Source organism: Phascolarctos cinereus, unplaced genomic scaffold, assembly GCF_003287225.1.
Source record: "Phascolarctos cinereus isolate Bilbo 61053 unplaced genomic scaffold, phaCin_HiC Scaffold_726;HRSCAF=1367, whole genome shotgun sequence".
NCBI classification, from domain to species: Eukaryota; Metazoa; Chordata; class Mammalia; order Diprotodontia; family Phascolarctidae; genus Phascolarctos; species Phascolarctos cinereus.
Genome location: NW_027556098.1, coordinates 414,265,214 through 414,279,400, shown reverse-complemented (window position 1 = coordinate 414,279,400; position 14,187 = coordinate 414,265,214). Strand labels below are relative to the sequence as shown.

At 43.4% G+C, this 14,187-nt stretch overlaps 1 protein-coding gene across 1 annotated transcript; it reads left to right on the top strand.

The window, feature by feature from the left end:
* Positions 1-441: 441 nt before the first annotated feature.
* LOC110219964 (formyl peptide receptor 2-like) lies at positions 442-9,051 on the top strand. The gene is made up of 2 exons (XM_021003755.2): positions 442-933; positions 4,594-9,051. Exon 2 carries the CDS (start codon positions 4,602-4,604, stop codon positions 5,676-5,678), a length of 1,077 nt encoding a protein of 358 aa, XP_020859414.1. The 5' UTR covers positions 442-933; positions 4,594-4,601; the 3' UTR covers positions 5,679-9,051.
* The last annotated feature ends 5,136 nt before the right edge of the window (positions 9,052-14,187 follow it).

The following is a 14,187-nucleotide window of genomic DNA, read 5'->3' as shown; positions in this document are numbered from 1 at the left end:
TTGGCTCCCAACCCACACTTCCCATTAATTGTGGCACATTTACTCACTCCCTAACTGCATGGTCATAGTGAGGGGAGTTGGACTACTCCTTGCTCCCAATGAAAGCTTCCAGACTTTTCCAGACTGTGAGTTCCTTGAGGCCAGCACTGGTTTGGCTTTCTTTGTATCCCCAGTGCTTAGCACAGTGCCTGGAACATAGTAAGAGAGCTGGTCAGCCTGTCAATAAACATGTATTAAGTGCCTACCATGTGCCAGGCACAAACTCACCACGTCCCAAACTAAACTCATTATCTTTCCCCCAAAATCCTTCCCTCTCACTGTTGAGAACATCCTCACCCTTTGAGGTATGCAGACCCACAACTAAGGCACCATCCTCAACTCCTCCCCCTCACTCACCTCTATATCCAATCTTACCATGTTATTTCCCCACTCAGTAATCTCTGATGGCTCTCTATTACCTCCAGGGTCAAATATGATGTCTTCCTTTGGATATTTAAACCACTTCACAAAAACAAAATGTTTGATGGACGAGTGAAAGGATGAACCATGCTTGTTTTACAAATAGGAAAAATGATAACCATTGAAGAAAAATGATTTCGCTGTGGTTACCCAGATTTCTGCCAGAGTGTGAAGAAGTGGCTGAGAAGGACACCTGAATCTTTGAACATGGTTGCTAGGTAATTAGGAGTAGGACGAGGGCCCATGAGGAATGGGGACTCAAGCCCAGAGTCCCCCAGAAAGGCTGGTGGCTTCTTGGGCTTTGCTTTTCCCTCCTGGCTAGCAGATGTCTGTTGGCAGAGGGGATGTGTTCTTCTGACTACAAGTTACTCAATTCTGAGTAAGCCACAGACATCTCTCAATCCTCTTCCTTCACCCTGAAGTTCAGTTTAACCTCAAAGAAGACGAGACACTAGTGCAGCATCAATACGCATGGTAAGTCTGGACTGGGAAACCTCTGCACCTGGGACCTTGAAGGGGAAAATCAAGGAACACACATTCCTACGAGGCTAAGGATTGGGAGAGGACATCTGAGTCTCTGAGGGCCTGGAAAAATCAAGGCAGTTGAGTCATTGAAGGGGAGTGGCAGAGCTAGGGGTGATTTTTAGAACTTGTGATAAAAAGGATATCACAGCTGAAAAGATCCTTAGTACATAGAAGCCAGAACTATCAGTTCTGGGATAGCCCCTAGAACACAGAATGTCAGAGCTGGGAGGGATCTTATAATACAGAGTATCCTATGTCGGCACTCAGAACAACTTTTTTTTTTCCTTTTTTAAAAAATTTTATTAATTTATTTTGATTTATCAACAATTACTTCCATATGCTTTTGAGTTGAAAATTTTTCTCCCACTTCCTCCCCACCACCTTCCCCAAGACAGCACACAGTCTGATACAGGCTATACATTTACATTCCTATTAAACATATTTTCACATTAGTGAAGTTGTAAGTAAAAATTAAAACCAATAGGAGGAACCATCAGAAAGATGAAACAAAACTCAACAGAAGGTAAAAATAAGTGATAGCAATTCAACTTCCATAGTTCTTTCTTTGGATGTGGACAGCATTTTCCATCCCAAGGCCTCTGGAGATGTCTTAGATCCTTGTAATGCTGAGAAGAGTTCAGTTTAACAATATCGCATAATGTGGCTGTTATTGTGTACAAAGTCCTCTTGGTTCTGCTCACTTCACTTAGCATCAGACAATATAAGTCTTTCCAGGTTTTTCTGAAGTCAGCCTGCTCATCATTTCTTACAGCACAATAGTATTCCATTACATTCATATACCACAACTTGCTCAGCCATTCCCCAATGGAAGGGCATCCTCTCAATTTCCAATTCTTTGCCACCACAAAAAGAGCTGCTAAGAATATTTTTGTACACGTGGGTCCTTTTCCCATTTGTATGATCTCTTTGGGATATAGCCCTAGAAGTGCTATTGCTGGATCAAAGGGTATGCACATTTTTGTAGTCCTTTGGGCATAGTTCCAAATTGTTCTCCAAAATGGTTGGGTCATTTCACAACCCCCACCAACAATGTATTAGTGTTCCAATTTTCCCGCATCTTCTCCAACATTTATTGTTTTCCTGTTTTGTCATGTTGGCCAATCTGATAGGTGTGATGTAGTACCTCAGAGTTGTTTTGATTTGCATTTCTCTAATCAATAACGATTTAGATCATTTTTTCATATGACTATAGATGGCTTTAATTTCATCTGAGAACTGTCTGTTCATATCCTTTGACCATTTATCAATTGGGGAATGGCTTGTGTTCTTATAAATTTGTCTTAATTCTCTATATATTTTAGAAATGAGACCTTTATCAGAGAGACTGGTTGTAAAAATTCTTTCCCAATTTTCTACCTTCCTTCTAATCTTAGTTGCATTAGCTTTGTTTGTGCAAAAACTTTTCAACTTAATGTAATCAAAATTGTCCATTTTGCTCTTCATAATGTTCTCTATTTTATGTGGGTTTATTTTATAGCCTGCAACTTTGATAAAGTTGTTTAATATTTCAAGTAGTTTTTTACTTGATTCTCTAGGATTCTCTAAGTATATCATCATGCCATCTGCAAAGAGTGATAGCTTTGTTTCTTCTTTGCCTATTCTAATGCCTTCAATTTCTTTTTCTTCTCTTATTGCTAAAGCTAAGGTTTCCAGTACAATATTGAATAACAGTGGTGATAATGGACATCCTTGTTTCACCCCTGATCTTATTGGAAATGCTTCTAGCCTGTCCCCATTACATATAATTCAGAACAACTTTAAAACACTGTCTGGGATGAGACAGACCTTAGAACAAAGACTGTTAAAACTGGTAAGGGTCTTAGAACCTGACAGAATGTCAGGCCTGGAAAGATCTCTAGAACTTAGAGTATGGAAAGTCAGGGCTGAGACAGTACTTAGTACATAGAAGGTCAGAGCTGAGAATAAACTGAGCAGAGAAAATCTGAGTAGGGATATCAGTGCTTTAAGGGAATAATGACAGAGCTTGGAGGACCTATGGAACCTCAGAGCTGAAAGAACTCATTAGAACATAGAACATCCCTTAGAGCATGGAATGACGCATTTGAAAGGTCCTTGAAATGTTATATGTCAGATCTGGAAGAGCTCTTGCAAAATGGAATGACAGAGCTTGGAGGACCCATGGAACATGGAACATGGGATGTCAGAGCTGAGCAGCCCATTAGAACTCAGAACATCCAATGTCAGAGCTAGGAGGGGCCTCAGGAAATGGAATGCAACAGAAGGAAGCAAAGTTGTAGCTTAGAATTTGGGGCCCAGACCAAGTATCTCAAACCACACCCAGGGCAGAAGAGGTAACATTCTAACTCAGGTGGATAGGGCACTGACTCAAACACCCCTGTGAGAGGAGGAGGAGGCAAGAGGCAGACAGACCACCATGGTCAAGAAGAAGCCATTCCCCCAGACCACCACCTTGGAGCTGCACTCTTAACTGTTTTGTTTGTTTGTTTCTCCCTTGAAGCACCCACTCAATTCAAGGCTCTACCCAATGCTGGATCACCCACCCTTCCATGGCCCTGGAGGGAAGGGGCTTTAGGATTTCAAATAGAGAATATAAGGGCTGGGAAAGATCTTGGAGAGAATCTGCACCAACCTCTAGATTTTATCCATGAGGAAAATGAAACCCAGGTGAAGGAGAACAGACTTGTCCAAGGTCATACCACAAAGCTGGGCCAGAGGCCTCAGGATGCCATGATTAGAAGTCCTTGGACATAGTTCTTGGTGGTGGGAAGTGGGGGGAAATGCAACAGGAGAAGGATCCCAGCAGGACAGGAAACCAGGCCTTTACTAGAGCAGAGAGAGCATGCCAAGGAAGCAGGAAAGACAAGACAAGAGAGGGGCTTAAAGCAGGGCCAAAGAATAAGTGCCAGGCTGGAAATGGGGACAATGGAGCCAACCCAATGCTATCTCACCACACACACACACACACACTGCAAGCAGCTGCCTCTGACATTGTGAGCACACTATTAAAAGAATGCCTGGGCTTGAAGCAAGGCTCCGTTAAGCTACTATGGGATTTGGGGGAAGGATTTCAGTTGTTTGTGCCTCAGTTTCCTCATCTGTACCATGAGGGGTTTGGATCAAGTGGTCTCTAAGCCAGTTCCAGCTCAGGCATCCTAAGACATCTTGGGATGTCTCAATCTAAATCATGGAACGCACCACCTTAGCGACCATCCTTTTCAGCAAACTCATTACACAACTGGGAAAATTGGGACCCAGACTGTAACCCAGGGCTCTCTGAAGTATATAGGAGGTTTCAGAAAGAAGAGGCTGGGGGCAGTGATCCTAGGGTTCCAGTACCTAGGGGAGGAGGGGTCTGGGCAGGGGAGACTCTCATGAGGAAAGTGACCAGAGTCAAGCAGCCAGATCAGGGAGAGCATAGGGCTGAGTGGCTGGAAGCCTTGAAGGAAATCCTTGGTCAATTCCAATCAAGTCAACAGGCATTGATGAAAGACCTACTGTGTGCCAGGCACTGTGCTTAGCACTGGGGGGTGGGGGAGGGGGAATAAAGGCAAAACCAGTTCTCGCCCTCGAGGGGCTTGCCATCTAATGGTTATTGGTGTGTCCCAGGTGCTAGCATGATGGAGAACTCCTCAGTGCTCCCTTCAGATGCTTCAGACGCCCTCTTCCCCACAGAGGCACCACCAACTGCCGTCCACCAGGCCTTCTGGATCATCTCACTCATCATCTTCTGCCTAGCCTTTGTGCTGGGCATAACTGGCAATGGGCTAGTGATCTGGGTGGCAGGCTTCCGGATGGCTCGCACGGTCACCACTGTCTTGTTCCTCAACCTGGCTTCAGCAGACTTCACCTTCACTGCCTTCCTGCCATTCCTCATCATTGGCACCGCCCTGCAGCCCCACTGGCCCTTTGGCTGGTTCCTCTGCAAGCTAATTAGCTCCCTGGCTATTTTTAATATGTCTGCCAGCGTCTTCTTGCTGACCCTCATCTCTCTTGACCGCTGTGTCTCTGTCCTCTGGCCAGTGTGGGCCAGGAATCACCGCACACCTCGTCGAGCTGCCCTGGGTGCTGCAGGCGCCTGGACTTTTGCCTTGGCCTTCTCTGTCCCAACAGTCATCTTCAGGACCACATACACAGAGAATGAGACCACCCTTTGCTACCCTGAGTTTGACCCCTGGGAGGAGGCAGGAGATGATGAGGAGTACTATGATGCCCTGTCTGAAAGCCGCCACCGGTCACTGGTGGTCAGCCGCTTCATCCTTGGCTTTGTAATTCCACTCCTCATCATTACTGTCTGCTATGGCCTCATCACTGTCAAGCTCTGGAGTAGAATGAAGACCACCAAGTCCAGTCGGCCCTTCAAGATCCTCACAGCCGTGGTGGCCGCCTTCTTCCTCTGCTGGCTCCCTCACCACATGGTGGGCATGATAGAGGTTTCTGTCTCCAGCCATTCACACTTTTTAGATGTTCTGCCTTACCTGAGCCCTCTCTCATCCTCCCTGGCATTTGTCAACAGTTGCCTGAACCCCTTGCTCTATGTCTTCTTAGGCCGGGACTTCAGGGAAAGACTGTTCAGATCCCTGCCAGCTGCTCTGGAGCGGGCTCTGAGTGAGGAGTCTAACCCGACTGTAACCACAGGCAATAGTTCTACCTGTGCACCTCCTGCCAGTGATGCCGAAACTCAGGGTCTGTGAGGGGGCACCTTATCTTCTGTGGTCTTTCTGTGGGGCCTCCTTCACATGGTCTGCTTTTCAATTTCTAAAACCCTTTCTGGCTCTTACATTCTATGTTTTAAGCCCTCCATCCCATCACTGGCAGTCAATGTTCTAGATACCCTTCTGATGATAATATTCTTGCTCTAACCCACTAAAACTGAATGTTTCCCCTTCAGGGGGAAAAATGGACACTCAATGAAATAGGGGATTTTCAAGTATTCTTGATGAAAAGACCAGAGCTGAACAGAAAATTTGACTTTTGAATACAAGATTCAAGAGAAACATGAAAAGGTAAAGAGGAAAGAGAAATCATAAGGGACTTATTAAGATTTAACTGTTTACATTCCTACATGGAAAGATGATATTTGTAACTCATGAGACCTTTCTCAGTACTCAGTATTAGGGCAATTAGAGGGAATATATATATATACTTAATATATATATAGAGAGAGAGAGCACAGGGTGAGTTGAAAACAAAGGGATGATGTCTAAAAAATAAAATTAAGAGGTGAGAGAGGGTTGTACTAGAAGTAGAAAGGGAGAGGTAGAATGGGGTAAATTATCTCATATGAAAGGCAAGAAAAAGCTTTCACAGTGGAGGAGAAGAGGAGGGAGGTGAAAGGCAATGAGTGAATCTTACTCTCATCAGGAGAGAATAATATACACACTCAATTGGGTATGGAAATTTATCTTACCCTACAGGAAAATAGAGGGGAAAGAGGATAAGAGAAGGGGGAATCATAGAAGGGAGGCAGATTTGGGGAGGGGGTAATCAGAAGCAAATATTTTTGAGGAGGCATACTGTCAAAAGAGAGAATAGAATAAAAAGGAGTTGGGATAGGATGGAAGGAAATATACTTAGTCTTTCAACATATGAGTATTATGGAAGTGTTTTACATGACTACCCATGTATAACCTATATCAAATTGTTTGCCTTCTCAATGAGGGTAGGTGGGGAGGGAGGAAGGGAGAGAATTTGGAACTCAAAGTTTTAAAAACAAATGTTAAAAATTGTTTTTACATGCAACTGGGAAATATATATATATATATATATACAATGGGGTATAGAAATCTATGCTGCCCTGCAGGAAAATAGAAGGGGAATAGGATAACAGAAGGAGGATAACAGAAGGGAGGGCAAATTGAGGGAATGGATATTCATAACGCCTGCCATCGTGGGGTGGGGAGAAGGGAGAGATGGGGAGAAAATTTGTAACTCAAAATCTTGTGGAAGTGAATGTTGAAAACTTAAAATTAATTAATTAATTAATTGATTGATTGATTGATTAATTGATTAATTAATTTTTAAGAGGGGGAAAAATATTCTTGCTCTAAGCCAGCTGGCTCCCTCCATTTAGATTCTGGTCTTCTGTGTTCTGTGTTCTAAGACTCACCAGCTCCTTCCTGCTTGACAAACTATGCTATCAATTGCATATAAAAGCCTTCCTGAACAAGGCACAGTTCTAGATCCCCACTGGGTCTAGCCATCCTCGACTAATATCTAAAAGAGGGGTCCTTCCCCTCCCCTCTGGCTCCCTGTGATGGATGGAGGTGCCATCATCCATCCCTGGATTCCATGAGCTTCATTCACCTGTTTTCAAACCCTCTCTGGTTTTGAAACCTATTCTCATAATCTCCAACCTGCTCTTTCACAAGATTACTTCCGCTGGTTCCTTTGGGCCAGCAGAAATTGCTCCATCCCCTCAAACAAACACTGTTGATGGCTTTGAGCAACTCTTCCCCTTCTCTCTCAGGCCTCAGCTTCTGTGGCCTTCCCACCAGCCTTGCAGTGGGAGTGAAAGGACCTCTGCAAGAGACTAGGAGTGAGAGTGGGTAGGAAAGAGCCTGTGGCCAAGAACAAAGAGATCTGGGATTGAGTCCTACCCTGTTCCATTCCTGTGAGACCCATGTAAGAGGGATTTCTTCTCTCTGCACCTCAGTTTTCTCCTCTGAAAACTGAGGAGGGGGCTGGCACTCAATGGTTCTTTGGGCACTTTTTTTTTTTTATTTTTAATTTTTTTTTTAGTTTTCAACATTCATTTTTTTAAGATTTTGAGGGGCAACTAGATAGTGCAGTGGATAGAGCACCGGCCCTGGAGTCAAGAGGACCTGAGTTCACATTCGACCTCAGACCAGACACTTGACACTTACTAGCTGTGTGACCCTGGGCATGTCATTTAACCCCAATTGCCTAAAACAAACAAACAAACAAAAGAAGTATCCCTTAAAGAGGATCGCACCCTATTCCTTAAAAGCCTTATACATAGAGAACATTCACAATATTCTACCTTCCTGTGTAGGATACACTCTGTTCTCAGTTCCCCAGTTCCTGCTTGAATTAGGAGGCCAGGTCCCCAGGGCTGCTCCTTCTCCTCTCAGGGTTAACCCTGAGGGATTGGTGATATTTCTAGTATCCATGAGCCTCCACTGGTGAGCCCCCCATTATCAATTAACCAGTTGAACTCTATTAGCTTTTTAGAAAAGGTATTTACTGAGAAGGTATAGCATAGACAGCTGTTATTTTTTTAAAATCCTCCTACCCCACAGCCTGAAAATTGACAAAGCTGACAAAAGATGGGAATAGTCAATGTTGGGGAGGTTATGGGAAGATAGGCATACTAATGAATTGTCGATGGAGCTGTCAATCAGTACAACCATTTTGGAAAAGAATTTGGATTATGTAAAGTGAATATAAAATGTCCATACCTTTTAACCACAAAATTCCACTGTTAGGATAATACCCCAAAGAGGCCACTGATACGGAGAATGCCCTTGTACGTATACCAAAATATGGCAATACTTTTTTTATGATAGCAAAGAATTGGAAGCAAAGTAGATGCTCCTCAGTTGGGGAATGGCTAAACAAACTGTGGCACATGAATGTAATGGAATATTACTTTGCTATAAGAAATAGGATAAACATAGAGGAGCATGGGAAGATCCACATAAACAGATATAGGGTGAAGTAAGCAGAGCCAAGAAAACCATATATAAAATGACTGGAACAATGCAAATAGAAAGAATACACACACACACACAATCAAAAGCAAATTTTACAAAATTACAAAGAACAGGAATGGCTCCAAAGAAGAGGTATTAGGAGACACCTCCACCCCACCCCTTTGTAGAGATTGGATGTCCACAAGCATAGTACGTTGCATATATTTTCAGTTATTTTTAATGTATTCATCACCTATGCTTATTTTTTCTTTCTCTTTCTTTCTTCTTTTTTTTTTTTAGTCTTTAAAAATGTTGTTTATTAAATGGAATGACTTTTTGGGTGGGGCACAGGAAGAGATACTAGGGGAAAATATAATGATGTAAAACATCAATAAAAACCATTTTAACAAAATTTAATTTAATTTTAAATTTAATTTTTAAAAATCCAATTTGTTAATCCTCTGAAATCAAGGGTGTACTCCCTCCACACACACTATGTCCTGGGGACAATGAGTTCAAACTTAAAGAATGTGTAGAACCAAAAGGTAAACTCACAGCTTCTGGTGACTAGAAGTCTTTTTCTACCTTGTAGAGAGCTCACGAGGTTTTCCTTAGGTGTAATGCTCTATTGGGCTCCAAGCTTCAGTGCCGTTTTGGAGCCCAGAGCCAAGGCATGCTCTTTCCATAAGGGATTTCACTCCCTGAAGCTGCTTTTCAACAGTGTCTAGTTTGTTCTTGATTTCTCTCTCAAATGCTGTTGTTAATCATTGCTGTTCTGGAGACACCGACACTAACTCCACTGCTCTTGGTACCAATGGTACCTCCAGACTGCTCATCCTTTTGAAGTTCACATCATAACCTAGTCAATAGGATCTCTGAATATTCAGCTTGCTGTGCCCTTTCTTTGAGAGACCTTCTATTCTGGAGGCAGTTTCTTCTATTGGTCTAGTTTTTCTAGTAACATAGTTGATGTGGCTGGGGGTAGGGTGGGGGGAATTCAGAGGATGATAAAAGTAGAGGAAGGGAGCAGAGAAAGATAGAAACAAATTCTCATCCCTGAAAAACTAATTCACTCTGCCTACCATAGTAGGAAAGATTCTTGTCATTGAGAATCATGGTAGCAGTAAGCCCCCAAAATAGGAGTGTATTTATGTCTCCACCTCATCCTATAATAAATTCCAGCAAGATTACAGATTGAAACATAAAAACAACTATATGAGGAAACAGAATAATATTCATCCCAAGCATGGTGAGCAAATGGAAACTTGACAAATTTTGTGGACTTTTCTACCTTTTTTCGCCCACTGGAGAGCCCTCTTGTCCTGGAGGCTGGACAGCTCCTCCCATTTGGTGAGTAACTGCCTGGAACCCCATTGGAAGAAGTGTCAGCCCTAGGCTGACTTCCCTCCTGGCTTGCCACTCTTGTCTCTCCATCTTGCTCCCACTCGCTTTCCCTACAACCTCTCCTTTTATGTGCAGTCTTCACCTACTGGAATGTAAACTCCTGGATGCCAAGCAAGAAACATTTATTAAGCACTTATGTGTCAGGCATTATGCTAAGCACTAGGAATGTTAAAACAACAACAGTTCCTGCCCTCAAGAGGCTTACATTTTAATGGGGGAAGATAACACATGGAAGGGAGCTGAAAAAGGGGAAAGGGTATAAATTACCCGAAAGAGGAGTACAGTTATCACTTCCATTTTGCGACTTTCTCCATCACGGGTTTCCACGTATATCAAGGGTCAGCAGAAGAAATTAAACAGAAATTTTGGGGAGTTTTGTGGAAGCCACAGAAGACATGCAAAACAGCCACACTGTGCAATGACTGACTTTAATAGACTTAGCTCTTCTCAGCAATACAAGCATCTAAGACATCTCCAAAAGTCTCATGATGGAAAATGCTATCCATATCCAGAAAAAGAACTGTGGAGTCTGAATACACATTATTTTCTCTTTTTTTTCTTCTGTTTTGTGTCTTCTTCCTTGTGGTTCCTCCCATTGGTTCTAATTCTTTACAACATGACTAATGTGAAAATATGTTTAATAGGAATGTATATATAGAGCCCTATAGCAGATTGCATGCCATCTGGGGTAAGGAGGCAGGGAAGGAGGAGGAGAAAATTAAAAACTCAAAAGCTTATGGAAGTGATTGTTGAAAACTAAAAATAAATTAATTAATTTAAAAAGGGTGGGGTCAGCTAGGTGGCACAGTGGATAGAGCACTGGCCTTGGAGTGAGGAGGACTTGAGTTCAAATCTGGCCTCAGACACTTGACACTTAGTAGCTGTGTGACCCTAGGCAAGTCACTTAACCCCATTGCCTGGCCAAAAAAAGACATGCAAAGACCGGCAGACAACCCAGAGCCAAATACTTAACCCAAATTTTACAATAACGTTCTGTAAACACCCCATAAAAGAAAAAGAAAAAAATTCAGACTTCTTCTCTGGCACAAAGTGGAGGGGGGGGGAGGTTGCAAAAGATTTTTACAGATTTTCTGCATCACAGAACACTGCTCTCTTAACCCCAGCAATGTGGAAGGGATTAACTGTATTGTGCTGGAGTCTGTAAAATTAAGAGGGAAATGAAGGTGGGCCAGCCTAAGCCTGACTTTGATAGACCCAGAATGGAGGCACAAGGAGAAACATACCCATGGGAGAAAGGGGTTGCATGAAGGAGAGATGTCCAGGATGAGAGGCCCCAGGTGCTTGAGAGAGGTTCCAGGCCAAGACTTCAGCTAAAGCATGGTATTGGAGTCCAGAAAGTTAGAAGAAAGCACAGTCAGCAGGGGAAACTCACTAGGTTCACATCTTTGAGTCAGCCAAGCATGGCTTGGTTGTTCTTAAGCCTTTCAGGTCCAGCAATCCTTCTGCTGGTGGAACGCCTTCTCTCCCAAGATGTGGTGTTATTGGAGGCAGCACCTTCCCCTGAGGCCCCAGCACCAGCTCAGGAACCCAGGAACTCCAGAACTCAGAAATGGATAGAAATTTCTCAGCATCACTGGTTGCCGGTCACAGACCTATGCCCTGGAGAGATGGGGTGGGGGGAGAGGGAGAGAGAACAGGGAAAGACAGAGAGAGACAGGGAGAGACAGGGAGAGCGGGAGGAAGCAGTAAGGCTTACCTAGGCAAGCACAGATTGATTGCAATTGCCATGTGATTGAGCTATGTAAGTAAGGGTTGCCATATCTACTGGAGGTGGAAGGCAGAGAAATACCCCACCCCACCAAAGTCTGGCACTGAATATGTTCCAAGAGGTTGGTCCACCAGAGAGAAGAGGAGGGAGCCCTTCTCCTGACTCCTCTTCTAATCTGCAGAATGAGGTGGATCCTCCTGACTCTCTGGCCATCTGGCCATCCCTCTTGGTACAACCCTAGTCATGAGGACCAAGGGAGCAATTGTGTCATTTAGCAAGGAACCAGAGCGCATTCCTAGCTCAATGGAAAATGCTTCCAAGTTTTGTCCTTGTTCTAAAGCCAGAGGAGTACGTTTGTGTGAAGGTCCCTGAACATCATCATATCAGTTCATAGGATCTTTTATCACTAAGAGATCATCTGGTCCAGTAGATGCTGGGCAAGTCATTTAACCTTGAGTTTTTCAGACTCAGTTTCCTCATTCATAAAATGGGAACCAACATGGTTCCTTCCTCACAAGGTTATTGGGAGGTTCAAAGGACATAGCATCCAAAGCTGGAAGAGTTCTATGGCTTGGCCCAGACCATCCTCATCCTCAATGACCCCAGGGTCACACTCAGCTGGCTTTATCAAGGGAGTGAACCACTCAGAATTCTTTTCTCTTTTTGACTCTTTCCCCCAACCCTGGAATCAGGGGTGTCCTAGAGCCAACTGTAACCAGCAATGAGAGCTAATTGTTAGATGTTCAATACAAGCAATCAGCAAAGGCTAGAAATCAGGGCTTGGCTTATTGTCTAAACTGAAGAAAATGTTAATAATGCAGATTGAACTTCAAAGTGTGCTTATACATTTCCCGTGCTCTGGGATCACGATTAAATATTTACCAGCACACCCCGTAAGGCTATAGAAACACTACTTGTGCAGCAGAAGGCTCAAGGAATGAAGTGATCGCCAGACTGGAGGTCAACAACAACAAGAATAGTAACTGACATTTACGTAGAACTTTAAGGTTTGCAAAGGGCTTTATATCCATCACAGGCACATCTCAGTTTACTGAGCTTCACTTGACTGTGCTTGGCAAATATTGCAGTTTCTACAAATTGAACGTCGGTGACAACCCTGCGTCAATCAAGTCTATCGGCGCCATCTTTCCGACAGCATGTGCTCACATCATGTCTTTATGTCACATGTTGGTAATTCTTGCAATATTTCAAACTTTTTCATTATTATTATATCTGTCATAGTGATCTGTGATGAGTGATCTTTGATGTTACCATTGTAATTGTTTTGGGGCATCATGAATTGTGCCCATATTAGATGCTGAACTTAATAAATGTTGCGTGTGTTCTGACTGTCCCACCTATCAGCTGTTCTCTCATCTCTCTCCCTATTCCCTGAGACAAAACAATATTGAAATCAGACCAATTAATAACCCTCCAATGGCCTCTAAGTGTTCAAGTGAAAGGAAGAGTCAATCCATGTGGCAAACTTCATTTTAAGAAATTGCCACCCCAACCTTCAGCAGCCAACACCCTGATCAGTCAGCAGCCATCGACATCTAGGCAAGGCCCTCAGACACCCAAGGGGCCGCCAAATCCCACTGCTGCTTCCAGTGAGAAGGACAACCCTACGGCCTGGGGCGCCCATGTGCAGGATTGTGATGACAACTCCCAGTGTATCTGCACCTGCTGCTTCCTCACTTGCCTGTTGCCACAGGACTTTGAGATAGGTAAAAATGGTAAAAGGGTATGGGGGATGTCTTTTGATTCACACATAAATTGGATTTAAATGAGGCAGAATTGTGTGACTTCAGCACTATATGTCAATTTCACGACTACGCTTACTGTCACGTTTTTTAGCATGATGTTTTCAACAATGTTGTCAGATTCCTTCAATAAGGATGAAAACAGCATTAAGTTCAGCTACTGCACTGATGGTAAGTTATCTAATTTGAAAAGGCTACGAGCCAAGACTAAAGTGGAGAGAGAGTTGGTACATGACTTTTTGTTCACAGATGATTGCACACTCAATGCAGCTTCTAAGGCTGAGATGCAACAAAGTACGGATCGATTCTCTGCTGCTTGCGCTAATTTTGACCTAACAATTAATACCAAGAAAACACAGGTGCTCCGCGAACAGCTATGCACCATCCATGCGTGGAACCCTTGGTTATAGCAAATGGAGAAGTTTTGAATGCTGTGGGTAAGTTCACTCACTTTGGCAGTATGCTTTTCAGGGATGTACACATAGATAATGAGGTTGATGCACACATTGCCAGTACTAGCTCAGTATTTGAGAGGCTCTGAAGGAAAGCGTGGGAGAGAAGAGGTATTCTGCTGCCTACCAAATTGAAGGTCTACAGAGCCTTTGTGTTGACTTCATTGTTGCATCCCTCTGAAACCTGGACAGGATACCAA